This window comes from Paramisgurnus dabryanus, chromosome 20 (assembly GCF_030506205.2).
Source record: "Paramisgurnus dabryanus chromosome 20, PD_genome_1.1, whole genome shotgun sequence".
Taxonomy (NCBI): domain Eukaryota; kingdom Metazoa; phylum Chordata; class Actinopteri; order Cypriniformes; family Cobitidae; genus Paramisgurnus; species Paramisgurnus dabryanus.
The window spans coordinates 22,130,918-22,151,226 of record NC_133356.1 but is presented as its reverse complement, the minus strand read 5'-3'; the positions used below and the strand labels follow the sequence as shown (position 1 = coordinate 22,151,226).

Genomic DNA, 20,309 nt, shown 5'->3' with positions numbered 1-20,309 from the left:
TCCCTCACGCTTGCCGCCTCTTTTGCATCTGGTGTGAACGCACAGTTATGCATGTGCCCTTATTAAATGCAGTTTGCTGTTTGTCAGTGTGATTTTAAGCGTCTCAGTTTCACCTCGCTTGGTCTGTGCATAACATGCTGAGTTGGTACAAAAATACAGAGCGAGTATTGTTGCGATGAACACTTGTGTAGATGATATTATGTAAACACACTTTGTCCTTGCCATTGATTTATTATCCCGCAGTTGACGGATGGAGCCCTGTAGGGTGGATTACATGACAGTTAAGTCTGTGTGTGTGTGTGTGTGTGTGTGTGTGTGTGTGTGTGTGTGTGTGTGTTACAAGTGAAAAATAGCTTATCTCTTCAGGCAGAACGCAGTCCGACTTTCTTGGATACGTGGGCAGGTATGGCTCGATGTTGATAGGTGTGGATTGTTTCTTAAAGACACATTTTTCGGTTGAGTTCACCTGAGTGTCTGTTTTGTTTGGACTCGAGATGTGTCTGCTAATCATGCTACAGTCACTTAGAAAACAGAACGAAGGCTCGATGCTTTTTTGGCCCTCGTCTCTGCTGTGTGTTTATTGGGAAAGATTGCCTGATTGCTAAAGGATCTGATGTCTCATGATGATAGCAGGTAAATATTAGGAGACGGTGAGAGAATTACACATAGTGTTTACACGTGGTCCAAAAGGAACAGAATGCAGAACGTCTTTGGCAAAACCACAGCATAAACAAGAAGAAATTGTTATAAGAAGCTGTAATAACTTTACCTCCCATCTCTTTATCACTCGTAATCCTAACCACAAAATCCCCTATCTTCTCTCTCTATGCCTATGATATCTCATTCTGTATTTCCAAGTCTCTGGATCCAAATTGAGTGACTTTTTATAATGCAGTTAAAAGCAGTGAACTGGCTAAATGCTTTTAAAAAACTGCAATAACAGCGAAAAGATATAAGTCACCAAAATGGCATTTGTTAAATGTCACTTGAAAGGCCTTCATTATGCTTTAAATATCCATCCCATAGCAATATCCACTTATGGCATTCTGCTTACACACATTTAGATCCGGTGCGTGAGTTTCGGTAAACAAATGTCATTAGTTGGGGTCCAGTCACTTAATTAATGCTCTTTGAAAGGCTCTGCGGGTCAGCCGATGAGTTATTAATAGGCAAAGAAACACTTTCTACGAATGTCAAATGTCTACACACGTCCTTACAGATACTGTACCTGTACAGTAATGCACACCCTTACATACACACACACACACACACACACAGTCAGAAGGGTGTGAAGCACGTACACACTTGCTGGCCTGTCAGCCTGTAGGATGGGTGTCTTAAATGTAATTATTAGTTTCCCTGAAGCAAATTGCTTGGATACTTAAAACATTTAACACAGTCAGAATTGGTAGAACAGACGGTTCTGTGTGAGTAAATGTGTGTGCGTACATGTTTGGCTGGGCCACATTTTTGTTAAACGTTTTATCACTAAATGTTTTCTTTTAGGGTGTGGGTTAGGCTTAGTTTATAGGAATTACAGTATAATCAGCTTTTTCATGCAGTATGTCCATGATATGCCCTCATTTTATAAACGTCAGTGTGTGCATGTGTTGCTCTTCGTGATTTGCGCTGAACTCCCCATATACCACTCCTGGCAGTCAGGAACAGATGGCAGAAGTTATGTGTTGTAAGAAATCCAATAAACACACACGCTCACACAGATATGTCGACTTCTCCTTTACCACCCATGGAATGAACCTCTGCCCTGGCAATAGTCCTGGGTCCAACACATACACACATGCATATACTGTACACATACCCTCACAAATACACACACACATGCACGCACACATCAACAACACACCAGTGTTTACTTTGTCACAAAAGTTCCTCGTATTTAGTTCGATTCTGATTTAAAGTTCAGGTTTGGGTTAAAGTTGGTATCTCTTGCACATATAAGTGTCCTCTGTAAGCAGCACAGTTTCCGGTTTGACAGCTGCATTCTCTCTAGGGATGCTTATGAATACTTTATATAGCATTAATAATGCATTTATAACACATTTATTCAATAGTCACTTTTAAAAAGCTCCTTATATGTACCATATAGGAACAGATATGTATATATTTGGTGCCAATATGTACCTTTGTGGTACTAATATGAACTCATTAGGTACAAAAGTGTACTGCCCCAGTGACAGCTAGGGACCAGTTTTGACCATTTAGCCAAAATGTTTCTTGAAGCACTTTTATTGTATAGTTAGTACACACTAATGTATATAATGTGTGACTGAAATTGTTGGCTTTGTTTATCACTGTGTCCATGTTACACAATGACAGCGGGCCATATGAACTTTTTGGTTTCAGATTTTAGCTGTTCGTTCTGTGTAGTAGACTAAACAGTGTCAAATGTTTTTATTTATAATTTTTAGCTATAAATGGTATTGTTTATACGTGATGATACGCTCAGACTGTATTTGAGTGTGTGTGTGTGTGTGTGTGTGTGTGTGTGTGTGTGTGTGTGTATGTGTGTGTGTGTGAATGAGGATATTTCAGAGCAGCTGTTGCCAGTTGCTATTGGGTATCATTGGCTAAGGAAGCGAGGCAGAGGATTAATACTTTTCCTGCCCAGTTAATACCCATCTCTCTCTTTCTTTCTCTCTCTGACTTTCTTTGCTATGTTTCTATTCATACTGTACATAAAGACAGAAGGGGTGAGGGGGGCGGGCAGAGGCCATTGGGAGGTGATGTGTTTGTGTGGGTTTTTTGCTTAATCAGTTGTGTTTTCTGGAGGGCAATCTAAGGTCACAAGGTTGAAAAAGGAATGTCGCCCTTGTTTCATGTCTTATTCTGCCCATCTTCACAAGATCAATATTTAGTTTTGTTCAAACAGGTAAGATAGCTTATTTGGCTGATGCTTTACAACACACATTTTGACACCTAACAATTTAAAAGAGAAAGAAAAATCTGTCAGTCGTGTATCAACAGTGTAGTCAATGGATAATAGTGTCAGTTTTCAAGGAATATTTTGTTAAAGCTGCATTTACGTTAAAAACACAGTCATTTATGGAGTAAGTATGTAAACTATGATAAACAAAACAGTCTTCTTACCTTACAACAATTCACAACACACAAACTTATTGGATTTTGCAGGGAATGTCAACAAACTTAAAGATGAGTACATAAAGTAAAATGCAATTCATGTTTCACACACAAATTGCGACAAAGAGGAAAAGTTAGGGTGTAAAATAAGGCCCTGTTTACACAAAAACACCCGAGGGTGAAAAAAACGTCCAAATATTTTATCGGATGTGCCTTTCGTTTACATGGCGACGACATTTTTGGGGCTTAAAAATGCAAAAAAGTGAAACCACCTTCCAGGGTGGTAATCTTAAAAATGCTCTACCATCACGTTCCCGTCTAAAGGGTAAAAACACAAAAGTCTGCTCACGATGACTGCTTACGCGTTTACGTCACAGGCATGCGCCAGTTCAGGAAAATAACAACAAACATGTCGGAGTATTTCAATACGTCAGACCATTTCCATACGTCAGACTTTGAAGTTGCCATAGCAGCTCTGATAAATATACAAGAGTCTTTCCAATAGTTGTACGAAATATTCACAGCTAGTATTACTGATCAGAGAAGGTGCATTAATTACCTCTATCAAATTGTTGAAGCCCCAATTCGTCGGAGGCAAACCAGACGGCTTTGGACGAGACCTGGAAGAACAAGGAAGATGGTTGTGTGCAGGCGCGTGGATTGGTTGTTGTTGTATGTCAGTGCTTCACATTGCCACCTAGCCGCCTGGAGTGCATACTACATAAAATATCACACACTTTTGTGTCACCATATGCACTCAGATCCCCCCCCCAAAAAAACGCTTGTATAAATGTGGAATAAAAACGCCACTTTTGCGTTTTCTCTGTAAATATCATTTCCGTGTAAACGTAGCCTAAGATGACTACTTTCATTTCGGCTGTGCATCCCATTTGCTGTTGCATCTCATCTAATCTACACAAAACAAAACTAGATATTGAACCGCAAGGTTACCAAAGATTCAAGATGAGTGATTACCTCTACTTCCTAAAAAAAATATATTTGGAAAAGAAAATGATTTGGCTAGAAACCCGTGGTACGTTAGCAAAATATTCTAATGATTTAGTTGAAGTGAATGTGTTTCTTTAATATAAAACATGTTGAAATTATTTTACAAGCCACTTGACTGTGTGTTTTTGAGTTTGTGTACTGTACAGTGTGTAGAGTTTGAAACTAGGCCAGTTCGTCTATGGAATGACAATTAAGGTCGTCCGATGCCTGATTATAACCTGTGTGTTTGTTTCTGTGTGTGTTTGTGTCTCTTTCTATGCGTGTGTAAATGCATCTTAAAATATTCACTCTTTTAGCACACGGGCAGGACAAGCTGTCTACAGTATGTCATTTCTATAGACATATATGAGAGAGCGTGTGTGCTGAAAGAGTTTGGCTCACGCTCCTGATGAGGTCCGATTGTTCTGAACATCTCGCTTCCGTTACTAATTAGTTCAGTGAAGCTGGAGTGTGTATGTGTGTGTGCGCGTGTATGTGTGTGTGTTTGTGTAGACAAGGCTTTTTGGATGCAACGTCTTTCTTAAACTTTCCTCAGGGGCTTGCCATTATACACACATATACACACGCTTCAACAAGGCAGAATAAAAGAGGTAACACGCTGGAGACTCTCACTCCAACTCCCTTTCGGACTTAATCCTGATTGTGGCTCTGGTCATCTCTCTCTCAATCTCTCTCTCTCATACCGTGGACACACACTTTAACGTTTAAAACAGAAATAAATTGCATCATGACCAGCCAATCACAGCTGTTGACTTAACCATTAATCAAAGGTTGAGGTTGGATTATCTGTTTGTCCCACCAATGATTGGTGGGACATACAGTAAATTACACACCTTGTATCATGCAGCCTTGTGTTTTGGGTCTCAAAGTATCCATACACAACTTCAGCACATTGTGGGGGAGATAATGATTGGAGGATGATGAGAGCGAGAAAACTATGCGTGTGTTATACGGTCTGAAGGTCAGGTGACAGTAGGGGTTGTTCACTGAGGGTACCACGCCAGACAACTAAAAGCAGCAGGTTATGGGAAAGAGCAGACTGGCAAAGCTCAATTTAATGTGCATGCGGGTGTGTGTGTATGTGTGAGCTCTATGAGTACATAAACTATTACTGGCTATAAATCAGCTGCATGTTCTGTATTGATCACATGGTGTCAAAACAGATCTTATGATGTGTGTGTGTATTTCCCTCATTTTCTCTTGTTTTAACCTGTCACTTTGTTGCAACACACAAAACAAGTGGAACTAGATCCTGTTATTAGTACACACATTTATCTCATTCTGTCAGTTGTGAAAGCGTATGTGTGTGTGTGGATGTTGGGGTTAAGAGCCTGAACTTTGTAATAAACAACCAAATAAATCAAGAGGCCATGTAAACCTCCCACTCCAAACACAGCACAAAAATATTTATCTTAGTGAAGACATACGAACAATAGAGCTCTATTGTTTCTGTATTAGCCAATTATAATTTCTTCAAACTAGCCCTTTTATGTACTTCTAAAAGAAAGTGTTAGGGTTAAAACAATAACCTCTATTGTCGTAAAATATAGCTATGAAAAAAAATCCACACACATTTAGCAGCGATTCAGAAATATCCTTTCTAATTGTTGCTTGTGCTTTTTACAATTATGACAGCTGCAAGAATAAAATACATTTAGATTAAGCATAAAAATGACTATTCCTATATACACCCTTACATACGCTCTCTGTCCCATATATACATGCATGCATAGACTGCATATTTATTACCAGTGGATGAATATATTCCAGTACCTCTGCTTCAATGCCAGCTTTAAATCACAGCTCAAATATTGCCCTGGCAAAACACAAAAAAACCTTTCATCTTTTCCACCTGATCAAAGGAACACCGTCCTCAATGCATGCGCATGTGTGAGTGTCTACGTACATGCTTGCTGAATATAAAAAGTCCTTGAATCCACAGTGATTATGAAAATACGCCAAGCTGATTATAGCCAATGTATGATTGCAAGCATTGGATGGTGGACGTAGTATGGCATGCATGTTTTTGATGCTTTGTATAAAGGTTCACATCTGGAATGGTTGCCCCTAATTTAATGATCTAGTTTGGTCGCTAAAAACTAGTGGTTTACTTTAATGACCGCCATAGGTTTCTCTGAAAATGTAAGTACGTTATGAATGAGCTTGCGTAGCCCTTACGGTGTAAGTCGTAAGTCTTCATAAAAGGCTACATCTCGCCTGAGCTACGGTTCTCAAGAGGTTCCTATATCAGCTCTGTAAAACCTCAGCTTACACTGGCTCTATTCTCCACACGCCTCGTGGGACGCCAGGAAATATGGAAACGCACAGTAGCCAATTATGATATTTATTTATAACCCATCACCCCACACACATTAGTGTCTTTCACTGGGCCAAGAGTGTTACACAAACATACATACACTCCTCTTTCACAGGATCAAGAATAGACACATACAGTACAGAGGCATTTATTCATTGAAGAAACCTCCTTTGGGTTAAAGTGGTAGAGCGGAGGAGAGGTAAAGAAATGACAAGATGAAAGGGAAGAGATGAAGGTATACAAGGAGGATGGAGAATTACACGTGACGGCGTCAAGAGTAAAGAGCAGAAGAACCGATATAAAAAGTGATCAAAGAGATATTTGCGCTTCGTGGGGTCTTCGGTTTTAGACCATCTCAGACATAGCAGTGTGTATGGGCTTATGCTTGACTGTATGTGTGTGTGTTCACATGTAGCAGTCGATCTATAATTCATATGGCTGATTTTGTATTCCCCTCCAGCTTAGTCGCGTCTGCGAGCCGTCTGCCAACACTCCTCTGACCTCATACACACACAAACGCTGCGTATATCAAACACATCAGACATTTGTAAATCTACTGCTGCCTTTCCACAGATGAATGTCACTAAGTTGAAAGAGCCGTATAGTGCTAGAGATGCTACAGAATGAAAACAGGGTTTGAGGGAAGTAAAGGAATAGAGAGATGGGGAGAGAAATTAAGGAAGCTCTGTGAGGTGGAATATTTTTTCCCATAATGTTATTTCTTCATCACAGTCTCCATGATGATCACTGCAGTGCTTGGTAAACATATTTATTTGTTTATTTTTCTGGTTAACGTTGGGCCCATCTTCGGATGAATATAGGCATTTATTTTCATTCTCAAAACTGCAGATCTTCCATGTTTTATTATAAACGATAATAGAGACCCAGTGGTCGCCATCCAATGCTTTTTGATACAGTAACGTTAGGTGGGAAACAACAAAGAGTTAAATTGTGTAAAATAGCCAATGTACTTTACATTATACATGATTTACTATTATTATTGGTAGTTTAAGGCAAATACACTTTTAGAAAATGGTACAAAAGCTGTCAATGGGGTGGGGCCCTGGAAAAAAATCAATATTATTCCCTATGTAGTGTAGGATAATATCATAAAATTCTAGACTTTTTAAGCACACGTGCTAAACTGTTCGCTTTAAATGCTTATATCTTCTGTATGCGAATGTTGATTCATACCAAAATTCTTTGTTGTGTTTGACACATGAAAACGTCTCAGGTTACGTATGTAACTGTTGTTTCCTGAGAAGGGAACGAGACGCTGCGTCTCCCTTGCCATACTTCCTGCATCTATGTAACGCCGTCTTTGGCAATATTTAAGATAGCGATATACTTCCTAGCTCCCGCATCACCCTGTCTTTGTTGTTAAGCCTCATCATTGGTTGAATTTGATATACACATTCAGACGCACTTACCCCTGGAGGCGTCCCCAAAGTGTCACCGCAGTGATGCAGTGCGAGTTCCCTCGAAAGGGAACTGTAACAATGTATCTTTAAAGGTAACAAAATGTAACCTTTCTCTCACATTTAGTCCGAATTTGAGGGTATTGGACCTGGAAAGGTTTTTGAATTTGAAGTTAACTAAGGTGTTGGAACCCTGATATTGGTATCTCAGGGGTACATGTCTGTACCTAAATGGTACATATTAGGACCATTTTAAAGGGTACTGTCCCAGTGACAGCTTTTGTACTATTTTCTCAGACATTGTAGCATTAGGGGGAGGAGCATCTTTATTTTAGGTAGCATTGGATTTGATATTTTTAATAAAAGTTAAAATGTTGCTTAAATATTGTTTTTAGTTTATAAGTGCACTAGATAGCTTAAAAACATGGATTTAATACCTGTATCTCTTTTCTTCGATCTATTAGATTGGGCGTCGAGTGAGGCAGATGTGTTTCTGGAAGACTACGTGGCAGGAGTCGGGGACTCCGTGACTCTCTCCTGCGCTCAGCACGACTTCCCCATCGTGTGGCATAAAGACGGGGACTCCTTGTCTCCTAGCAACCGTACACGGGTGGGGCACAAAGTGCTTCGCATCATCAATGTCTCCTATGAAGACTCGGGGGTGTACTCCTGTAGACACGCCCACAACAAGACGCTGCTAAGCAACTACACGGTCAAAGTCACTGGTCAGTATCTCTGTTTTTAATATCTTTAAGTGCCGTTGTTGTTGTTTTTTCGTAAAGCAGACTTCTGAACGCGAGCTCAGGCATGCAGTGCATTAGTTGGCCACTCGCCAGTCAAACTTGTTCCCAACAGACAAGCAGGTCTGGAGACATATTCCTGGCACACCTACCAGCAAACTTCATACATGCAACATGAGACAAAATCTCAAACAGTGTGCTTACTGTTTAATATTCCAGGGGACATAACAGACCTGTTCATGTTTTAAGGGCGATGGGGGCCTTAGCTGAATAAGAATTAGAGTATTACAAAAAATAGGCCCTTTGGTATTTTTTGTCGCTACGGATTCAGTTTTGTTTTATTTATCAGTCTGATGAAATTATAAAAGATGTTAAAAATTGTAAATGTAATACCTTATGGTTCATTCCCCATCCTGAAATGGAAAGTCGAGTTGAGCGCATTGAATTGTGGGATAGATTATTGTACACGGTTTACTTTGCAAATTTTGACAATGTACAGTACGCATTGGTGTACGAAATTGTAAGTGTAGTATAGAATTATGCAATCTCAAACATTTCCACACATATTCATGTTGTAACAAGCAATATACTGTATAAACTATTGAGTGTGCTTGATTTCGTGAGTATGGGCATGTGGGTGTTTTATAACGGGATGTTTAAACAATAGTGTTTGGTGATCTTAAGTCCTGTAAACTCTGAGACACAAGCTGAGCTGCTCATTGGCAACTAATTAGAATGTAATTATCTGGAATCACCTCATCATTTAAAGCAGATGGATGAGGGAACGTGGAGGGGAAAGGTTTCTTCTACCCACATGTGTTTGGCGTTAGGCCAGCACAAATCAGCTCTCCTCCCCACATGCGTCTGGATAAAAAAGCAAAAAAACATAATGGGCACACAATCCGCACCAATTACTGCATGCCGATAAAGAGTCCATAAGACAGCAATATCCTGTTTTGCACACTTAATACAGAATATATCTCAGTGACACACTGATAGACAGCAGTGTATAAGTGAACATTTGTTTTACAAAATGTTCACTATGCACTATTCCGTTAAATAAAAGCGGCCACCTCCAAAAATGACAAGGGTCCCATAATTACATTTACATGCTCTAAAAAATCCTGGATTGTTTTAAATAATGTTGGATAAAATATGGACATTTTATAGGTTAATTTTACCCAACAGTTGGGTTTGCCCATATTTTACCCAATTAAAGGATTAGTCCGTTTTCTAAAAAAAAAATCCAGATAATTTACCCACCACCATGTTATCCAAAATGTTTGTTCAGTCGAGAACAAATTATGTTTTTTGAGGAAAACATTCCTGGATTTTTCTCATTTTAATGGACTTTAATGGACCCCAACACGTAACAGTTTTAATGCAGTTTAGGTTGCAGTTTTAACGGAGTTTCAAAGGACTCCAAACTATCCCAAAGTAGGCATAATGGTCTTATCTAGCGAAGCGATTGTCATTTTTGACTAGAACATTTTTAAATATGCACTTTTAAACCACAACTTCTAGTCTATCTCCTGTCCTGTGACGCGTCACCGCGACCTCACGCAATACGTCATCACTTCAAGAGGTCACGGATGACGTATGCGAAACTACGCCCCAGTGTTTATAAGTGTGGAGAAAGAGAACCGTTCTGACGTTGTTGTATGTTGAATGATAGTAATTAATGTCTTTGTGTCAGTTTAATGTTTAAAATGGTCCGCAAATGTGCGTTTCATATATGTAACACGTGACCTTTCCACGGCGTTACGGAATTACGTGAGGTCGCGCTGGCGCGTCACAGGACCGGAGATAGATGAGAAGTTGTGGTTTAAAAGTGCATTTTTTTATTGTCAAAAATGACAATCGTTTCGCTAGATAAGACCCTTATGACATGGTGGTGAGTAAATTAATATTTTAAGAAAATGGACTAATCCTTTAAACAGCCTAACATTTTTTCCGATTGTGAATAAAATCAACCAGTACAGTAGACCATCGCCATGTTATTGATGTGACACCTCTTTAAATGTACAATTTCTTTAAAAAAGAACAGCACACAGCTAACAGAAGCCTAACATCTCCAAAAATGTTTAAAAGTTAAACCACAGCAGCCAAAAAAGTAAAAGTATAACAGCAAGCGAACTGTCTGGTGACAAACCCACACACGAACATACAGAAACCTTCAGTGTCTCAGTAACAGCTGATCTTTAGCACTAAATGGGCCCAGTGTTGGATTTCACGCTCGACTGGTATTTTAGGAGTGTGTGGTTGTACCTGTGTAAAAGTGCACTGAGGAGGAGCTGAAGACAGAATAATCTCTTTTTCAGGGTCACTGTGTTTTTTTCTCCTTCTGAATGAGTTCATTTACAAGCAGGATACGAGAGTTTCAGGGCATTTGTGTTAAAATACAGCTGTTGTGGATGCTTCGCTTACCGAATCCCTGCTAACATCTGTCATCCATTAACCGCTCGGTGTATGTGTATATGTGTGTGTTTGAGAGAGTGTGGGTGCAGTAATTGGTTTTGATTTGTTATCAGTTTATTTTTCTCGTTCTGCAGATCATATGAATAGGTTCATTGTTCATAAAGAAAGGCCACAGTGTGGTGTAGTAACAAGACCTCTCTTTATCTCTCTGTCACTGTTTTTTTTTAGATTCCCTGTCCTCAGGTGATGATGAGGACTATGATGAAGATGAGGACGATGCAGGTAATGGAAATGGTGTGTCTCACCTTCTCATTTCTCATTTTTATAATTTTTCATTAAAAGTCTCTGTTGTGTTATAAGTGCATGGGATTGATGCATTTCTTATAGCTGGGGATACAGGTTGCATCTCATTTCATCAGCTACTTCCACTTGATGCCCCTACGCACATTCTCAGGAGAGAGATAGAGAAGGAGAGAAGGAGAAATAATTTAAAGTCAAGGGAAATGTGACCAGAAATGTGGGAGAAAATGATATGCATTCAAATTCAACTAGATCTCAATCTTAAAAGAAAGGGAAGGCTGATACGTCTGTCTGTTGTGGTGGGGTGGGGGAGGTCTCAGGGTTGAGGGGAGGGCACGAAACGAGGGATTAAGCAAAAACCAAAAACCCTTTAGAGTTTAATGACCAGTAATCCAGCTCTAATTAAGAAAGAGAGATGGACACAGAGAAAAAAAAAGAGAGAGAGAGAAAGGGAGAGCTGAGCACTGTGAGGTCTGGACTCTTTGAAGCATTCGAGAAGAGCTGAGGTTGTGTGTGTGTGACATCTGATGACATCATTCTGTAATATCTTAATGATGCAGTGCTCGTAACGAAGTAAGCTGTGTGTAACATCAGCTGTCTAGAGTTCTGCTTTACTTTGATGGCTTATTTTGGCTGGAGAATAAACGTGAATGAAATAAAAGTTAGGTCACTGTAGATTTGTGGTCCCCGCTTCAAAGCTCAACTACATAAAACACGTAAGCAAGGGCAAAACACACACAGAGACACACATGTGCACATGCATGTGCCAGGTCCACTGCTGGGTACAGACCCATAGTGTGCCTGTGATAGTTTGACTGTACATGCTTCACTACCTGGCCGCATGCCATCTGAGTGTATTGCGAACTGAAAAATATTTATAATGTGTGTGCGTGCGTTACAGAGATGTTGATCAATCTTAATTTAAAAAAAGTTATTCATATAAACATTACATTTTGTGGTTAGATATTTCTTTTTTTTTAGAAGTGAGATTGGGTTAGTCTAGTCTACATTAACAGTACGTATCCCTATAGATGGCTAAGTAAGCATGTGTGTATGCTCAGACATAGATCATACATCTGTGAGTTTTAATCTGAAAGTTGAAGCGATCTGGAGTTAATTGTCTAACAAAGGATGAAAGAATCTTTTAAACACACACACACACATTTAAACTGCAATGCAATATTTGTCAAACAGCATGAATATTAAACAATGAAAAAAATTGTTTTAGCTAAAGGATACTGTTTATGCTCTAATATTTGGCATTACCTTCTAGGAAACATAAACAGAGACGTGACCCATGACAGTCGCTATTATAAACTGAATTTGTAGACGGATTAGATGAGGAAAATCATCTTTTATTATGACAGTTAATCATGAGAAATCTGCATTATGTGTTTATAGCTCTGTGAAGGATTTAAGACTGAGCATCATTCAGAGTTTTGTCTCTATAGAGTGTGAATGCCTCATGTTAACACAGGCTTAGTGTCTGCGTTTGCTTTTCCAAACAACTTTTAATTCGGTCTCGGAATTAAGCAGCCAGTCTGACGCTACCACAGAGCGCACAGGAAAAATCTTTCCATAAACATTCACCCACACAACATCTCCCAAATAGGGAACACCCTACCCCCTAAAAAATTGTTAATGTAAATGTTATCATATATACTTATATAGAGGATAGAGCTTTATTTTATCCATAAATGTTTTTAGGTTCCTAGTTTTCAAATTAAACTCAAACACAAAAAAAATTTCCAGTAGCATTTAATTTGTTTCTAATCTGTTTTTTTTCTACAGAAGCTCCATCATTTACCCGACTCGACCGAATGGAGAAGAAGCTATTAGCCGTCCCTGCCGCCAATACGGTGAAGTTTCGCTGTCCTGCGACCGGCAACCCCACGCCCACCATTCACTGGCTGAAAAATGGGAAAGAATTCAAGGGAGAGCAGAGGATGGGTGGAATTAAAGTAAGAAAATATTGATAAAGACTATGAGCGTATTCATTTTTGATTGTGTAAATATATCTGTGTGTGTTTGGGGTCGCCAATAATACAAGTCTGCAGTTATTTACAGTTTACACAGATGCTCAACATCTGCTTCTTCAAGAGCTCTTTCTCTCTCTCTCTATGGATCTGATTTGCTCGTAGTCTCCCGAGAAAACTTCCACCTGTTGCTGTTTTTCAGAAGAAGCAGAATGTTGTGTGTGGTCTTGTTGTTATTTATTTGTTCTTTGTAGCGTTTAAGTTTATGTCTTTATTCAAGTCAAGCGATCCCAAACGTTTCTCTTCAGAATATCCCAAGCCCAGATACAGTTTTAGTTCAGGCTATTTGTGACAAAAACATGAAACTCACAACTAGCAACCTCACACCAATAACAATACTAATATACTACATAAACACACCAAAATCTTTCTCACATGCTCGCATTCATGCACATTGTATTCCCTAAAGGAATAGTTTACCCAAAAATGTTTATTCACCCACATGTTGTTTGAATTTGTCCATTGTCTTTCTTTGTTTTTCAAAACCCAAATGCAGATTTTTTTTGTTTTAAAAAAAACTTTAGTGCACATTCTCTGTGTCTGAACTGTTGTTTAGGCACTTTTAGGATGTTCGCTCTTAAATATTGTGTAGCAACAGCGATGTCCACCTGAAAGTAGAGGAGTAAATGTCTTCAGGACACTTAAGATATATGGGGCTGTTTACACTTGGTATTAAGATGTGTTTTCATCGATCGGATCACAAGTGGACGAGAAAGACACATTACGTTTACACCTGGTATTTAAATCCGTCTCTTTTGTCCACTTTCGACCGCTTCTGTCCTGAATACTGTGAGGGGGTGGTCCGTGAGACTGTGGGCGAGTCTCTCTGCTGTCATTCAAACCCGAGCGGGAGTAATTATGAGTTTATATGGACGCAACCTAATTTGTCGGAGTCCACTGCTTGTTTAGCAAGTAAACATGCTGCACAGAGTTTTGTACGTGTGTATGTAAGAGCTTTCTCTGAATTTTCAGCGCAATTGATGAAATAGGATTGCGCAACTTTCACGCTTTCAAAACGAAACTACGGAGAACACCCGCAGTAGTTTTATCAATGAAAGGCTAAAAATAGCTCTGTTTACCATATGTTCACGCCAGAAGTAAAAAAAAGATGTAAAATTTGTGTTTAATACCTCAGATTAGATAAATGGGCGGAGAGAAGGCGGTCGCGTGTGGCTGTTCGAACACATTCAAGCACATTGCGTTCCGCAGCTCCAAAGCGATCCGATCGAAAGTGGTTTCGACTACCTCTGGATGTGGTTGAAAGTGGTCGAAAGTGGATGCGTTTAAAACATTTTGAACACCGTTTACACCTGGCATTAACGTCGTCCACTTTTGATCCAATCGATGAAAACGCATGTTAATGCCAAGTGTAAACAGCCTCTATGATTCGAGTAGAGTTATTTATTTAACACTTTGAGGTCATTCTGAAGCTTGAATGGTTTTCTGGTTATTATGGGAGTGGATGGTGACTGAGGTGGTCACCATCCACTTCCATAGTAACCAAAAAAAACTTTTTTTTAAATATCTGTATTTGGGTTTTGAAGAACAATGAAAAACATTGGGGTTCAAATGCTATATAATGGTAAAGTTTTTATTTTGGGGTGAACTGTATCTTTTTAAAGGGACACTTTTCCCTTCACAAATAGGCTAATTTTCCAGCTCCCTTAGTGTTAAACATTTGATTTTTACCGTTTTGGAATCCATTCAGCTGATCTCCGGGTCTGGCGGTACCACTTTTAGCATAGCTTAGCATAATCCATTGAATCTAATTAGACCATTAGCATCGCGCTAAAAAATAACCGAAGAGTTTCGATATTTTTCCTATTTAAAACTTGGCTCTTCTGTAGTTACATTGTGTACTAAGACAGACGGAAAATTAAAAATTGTGATTTTCTAGGCAGATATGGCTAGGAACTATACTCTCATTCTGGCATGACGCTGTGCCCGAAAATAGTCCCCTGCCATTGAAAGTTACCAAGGGGACTATTTTCGGGCAGTGCGTAATATCATTGCGCCTCCTGCAGCCATGTTACATCAGTCCTTGATTATTTCGCCAGAATGAGAGTATAGTTCCTAGATTACCTAAATACCTAGATTAGCATATTTTCAAAAAAAGTGGAGTGTCCCTTTAACTTTAGCTTTAACATGTTTAGTCAGTGTCTCCTAAGAGAGACATTTAGAAACAAAACATTGACCTTTCCACCTCTACTTGGCCATAGTGACCACAATGCCCTAACAAACACACGTACGTATACCCACAGCAGGGATCCGCACTGACCCCAGGTCATTCTTTATACCAAACCTGCTCTCTTGCATCCACGCAGTCACTGCTGGCATAGAGATGTCTGACAGCGTCATAATAGCTCTATTTAACACACAGATACACAGAGGCATGACAGCTCACACTGAATGGATTCTGTCTCTATTAAGATCAAGGCTAAAAGTCAGGGGTCTTCAATTTCTCATGTGTGTGAAATTGCATATGATGGTGCAGATGACTTGCAAACAAACTTAATGTGTTATAAGTACAATGCATCGAACATAATGACTTCCTGAGAAATCAGGGTATTCAATCTTCAAACTCGCTTTTTGAACAATAATGCAGTGATTATGTTTCTGTTGGCACTGGAGCCGATTGTATGTTGGACTACCTTTCTGGCGTACGGTCAAAAGCTTGTTTAATTGCAAAAAGATAGTTTAAAACGCAAGAAAATTAGTCACACAGCGTACTCTCAATGCTGAAACGTATCCTTGGCTTTGTTTGGATAGTTGACTTTCTCACAGCTTTCACTTTTAAATGGCCACACATATAAACACTCACACAGTTAAACACACAACCCAGTCACTGTTGGTCCCTCACTGCCAGGGTTCTAAGGTCAAAGTTCACCTTTCTATTGAGTCATCAGTAGGGGGAGGATCCGAGAGGGTGTTGCCGTGGCGATTTAGGGAGCTTGATTGACGGAGGGGGCGTGGCTTTTGTTACGCTCACATATGGCAACCGAACTCGCATTGTTAGAATGCTAATCTGTGGCGCGGTGGGTTAGTCACACCTCCCGCACACATACACACCGATGCTTTTATAAAAAACAGAGCGTTCGTTCGAGTGCAGGAACGCTGTTATGTCCTCAAGAGAGATGACTCAATTTGAGTCTGTGTTCTCTGTAGGGAGCACCCGTGTTTCAAATTCGGCATGCTTGGAGCGTTTTGCACGTCACTAATGAAATGCTGAATCTCTAATCCACTGACAAATGTGCCTTTTGTCTGGATGTCACTGCGGTACATAACTAAATTAAGTCCTTGGGTCAATTTAAGTTGATCAAGTGAATATTTTCGAATACTTCATGTTTAATCTTCACCAGCCTGATGTATTGAAAAAGTTTACTGCTTATTCTGACTATGACCCGACCACTCGTGATGCTTTTCCATTGCGTGTGTGTTTGTATGACTAGGTCTCGGCACGACTCGACTCGCTTTAATTTGGCTTAGTTTGCTTTCCACTGCACTTCAAATTGGGTGGGATTGTAGATTTATTGTTATAGTTGTGTTGCCTCTACTGCCGCGACATATTTATAAATGCGATACAAACAAACGCACAACACAGAAGCAGTTGAGCATTTCAGTGGAATGGTGTTTTTGTTTCTCAGCATGTGAATGTTGTTCACCGCTAGAAGGGAGTTTGGGAACTTGAACAACAAAGCGCTGATGTCACTTGGTTTGCTCTAGGGTGCACAAGGGTTAGCATATCTTGCATTTAGCAGTGACGCTACTCGTGAAGATTTTGTCTGACCAATCAGTGATCTGCAGTGTTTACACGTCACATTTTAGTGTCGGTGCGAGGTCGTACTTAAACAATTACCAGGTATTAGGTAGGCTACTGTACACAGTGGAAAAACTCCCATAGGTTAGCTGTACAGAGCGTTACTATGTAAAAATAAAGTGCCTATTGACTAGTCATGGTTAAGTTTGTTTGTATTTGCAATTTAAGAGTGTTCTTATGCATTATATTACAATTAGAGAACAACGTGGACACACTGTAAGTCCTGTTTGGCTATACAGTGGCACAGTTTAAAAAAACACAGCTACAGTACACTACTTCCAATTTAGTAGTAATAGCTGTTGAAAGCATTAAACCTTCTGAATTTGCCAGTTTTATGTGCATATTGGCCTGAAGTACATTCTCTAGAGCCCTTAACAGACTTTCATGTAAAAGTGTTTGATAATAGGCCATCTGTACAATATTGATGGGTTCTTTTAATAGTAAAACATTTTGTTTTTAGTCAGACTTTGCACTTTCTAGGGAGAGAAAGTGAAAGAGTTTTGTCATTTTAATGACTAGCCCCGGGGTCAGTTGTTTTTGCTACCTGTCTCTGTGGGTCAAATTAAACAGCACCACTGTCAGAATGAGACTGGCACAACTATAAATCCTGAACATGCAGATACTCAAGAGAGACCTGACATTTCTAATAATAAAACAATAACGTCACAATTCAGTTTAGCCAAATAAAACCTGTCTTAACTCTTTAAAATGCTAACAGCTAAACTCTATGAGGAATATAAGCAGTAAAACAGCAGATTATCTGCTTGGGTTTGTTCAGTATCAGAATCTGAATGGTGCAGTGTGACATCACACTTTCTGCACTTGTCTTTTGAGGAAGTGAGGGTTAAATAGACTTTATCTCTCTGTCCTCCCTTTCCTTCTAGATAATGTGCTTGTGTAGATTGAACAGCTGAGATTTCTTCAGGGCTTTTTCTTCAGTGGACACATTGAGATAAATGTTTAAGACACATACACATGCACAAAATGGTAGTGTCAAGTTAGTCCTAATTTACTTTCTTAACCTCTCTATCCACAACAGGATACAAAGGAGCATTTTTTGAGGTTTGACATCTTAAAAGAGTTTAAAGCCCTGCTTTTTTTGTGTAATTAATTTGAAAATGAAAAAAAATGTCACAATATTAAATTAAATAGCTATTAAATAACATAAATTTGTTAAAATTATAATTTTTATGCATTCGTATTTTTGTACTATTTTTGTGCATTTCATGTTTATAAATTAGCTCATTCTGATGCAAGGATAAAAGCATCTGCAAAATGCCTAAATGTACAGTAAATGCAAGGTTAAAGGGACACTTTAAAAATTACTGGATTGTCCCTTTTTGACCCAAAGCTGGGTTGAACACCAAAATTCCAATTTTGTCATCATTTACTCACCCTCATGTTGTTACAAACCTGTATATATATTTTGTTCTGCTGAACACAAATGAAGATATTTTTAATTAAAGGATTAGTCCATTTCCTTCCAGATAAAAATCCAGATAATTTACTTACCGCCATGTCATCCAAAATTTTATGTCTTTTTTTGCTCAGTCGAGAAGAAATTATGTTTTTTGAGGAAAACATTCCAGGACTTCTCTCATTTTAATGGACTTTAATGGACCCCAACACTTAACAGTTTTAATGCAGGTTAAAATTGCAGTTTTAAAGGACTCTAAACGATCTCAAATGAGGCATAAGGGTCTTATCTAGCGAAACAATTGTCATTTTTGGCAAGAAAAATAAAAAATATGCACTTTTAAACCACAACTTCTCGTCTTCCTTCGGTCCTGTGACGCGTCATATCGAAACTATGCCCCAGTGTTTACAAGTGTGGAGAAAGAGGACCGTTCCGACGTTGTATGTGGAATGATACTAATTAATGTCTTTGTGTCAGTTTATTGTTTAAAATGGTCCGCAAATGTGTGTTTCATATGTGTAACACGTGACCTTTCGACCTCATGACGCAGTTACGTGAGGTCGCTGGCGCGTCACACGAATGGAGGAAGACTAGAAGTTGTGGTTTAAAAGTGCATATTTTTTATTTTTCTTGCAAAAAATGACAATCGTTTCGCTAGATAAGACCCTTATGCCTCGTTTTGGGATTGTTTAGAGTCCTTTGAAGCTGCGTTGAAACTGCAAATTTAAACTGCATTAAAACTGTTAAGTGTTGGGGTCCATTAAAGTCCATTAAAATCAGAAAAATCCTGGAATGTTTCCTCAAAAAACATAATTTCTTCTCGACTGAACGAAGAAAGACATCAACAGTTTGGAAGAAAATGGACTAGTCCTTTAAGCAGGAAGCAGAAGCACCATTGACTTCCATAGTAGAAAAACAGAATGACAATACAATAAAAGTCTGTGGTGCTCAAAAACAGTTTGGTTACAAACATTGCTCAGAATATCTTACTTGCTGTTCAGCAGAAAAAATCAATTTATACAGGTTTGTATAACAACTTTAGGGTGAGTAAATGATGACAGAATTTTTGTAATTGGGTAAACTGTCCCTTTATTATAAGTTATTTAAGTAATAATGGTTTATCTATAATAGTTAATAAAAATAAGACAGACACATACATACATTTTTTCATGCTATGCAGTCTTGAAGGTCATTCATGAAGGTCCAAATATTCATTGACAAGCGGGCGAGCGGAGGTGAGGGACCAGGGGAGTGCAGGGGGCATAGACTCATTTGCCAACTTTCTTAGGCATGTCTGTTTGTCTGTATGCGTGTTGCCCTCTCTGGAGTGTTACCACGCAACTGTTCAAAAACATAGGCCATAATATTTACACAGTTACATTTTTTTCCACTCAGACCTCCAAAGTGCGGAGAGAGGGAATGAGAGAGTGACTGAAAGAGGCAGAGAGAGACGTATACACAATTAGAGTATGGTCTATAAATGATCATGTGTGTGTGTATGAGAAGGTGAAGGGTTTGCGTAAACAAAGAGACGTTGTGACCCATTGGCACATTTTGCATGCATGGTGATTAAAGGTATAGTTCATCCAAAAATGAAAACTCTGGCATTATTTACCCGCCCTCGTGTCAATCTTCAGCCCGTATGCTTTTATATTTTCCGTGGAAGCAAAGGGAGAAATTTTCATTCTGATTTGTAATGCAGCTCTTGACATGCAGTGACAGTTCATAATGACTGGAGG

The 20,309-nt window shown here is 39.1% G+C and overlaps 1 protein-coding gene across 4 annotated transcripts in view; it reads left to right on the top strand.

Moving 5' to 3' along the window:
• Nucleotides 1-20,309, top strand: part of fgfr3 (fibroblast growth factor receptor 3) — a 41,800-nt gene that overhangs the window by 5,953 nt on the left and 15,538 nt on the right. For 3 of the 4 annotated variants that reach the window (XM_065297078.1, XM_065297077.1, XM_073812800.1), the window contains exons 3-5: nucleotides 8,307-8,567; nucleotides 11,229-11,294; nucleotides 13,092-13,261. In XM_065297078.1, coding sequence (XP_065153150.1) covers nucleotides 8,307-8,567; nucleotides 11,229-11,294; nucleotides 13,092-13,261 — 497 coding nt within the window. The remainder of the gene's footprint in view (nucleotides 1-8,306; nucleotides 8,568-11,228; nucleotides 11,295-13,091; nucleotides 13,262-20,309) is intronic. The other variant, XM_065297079.1, reaches the window with a different exon arrangement.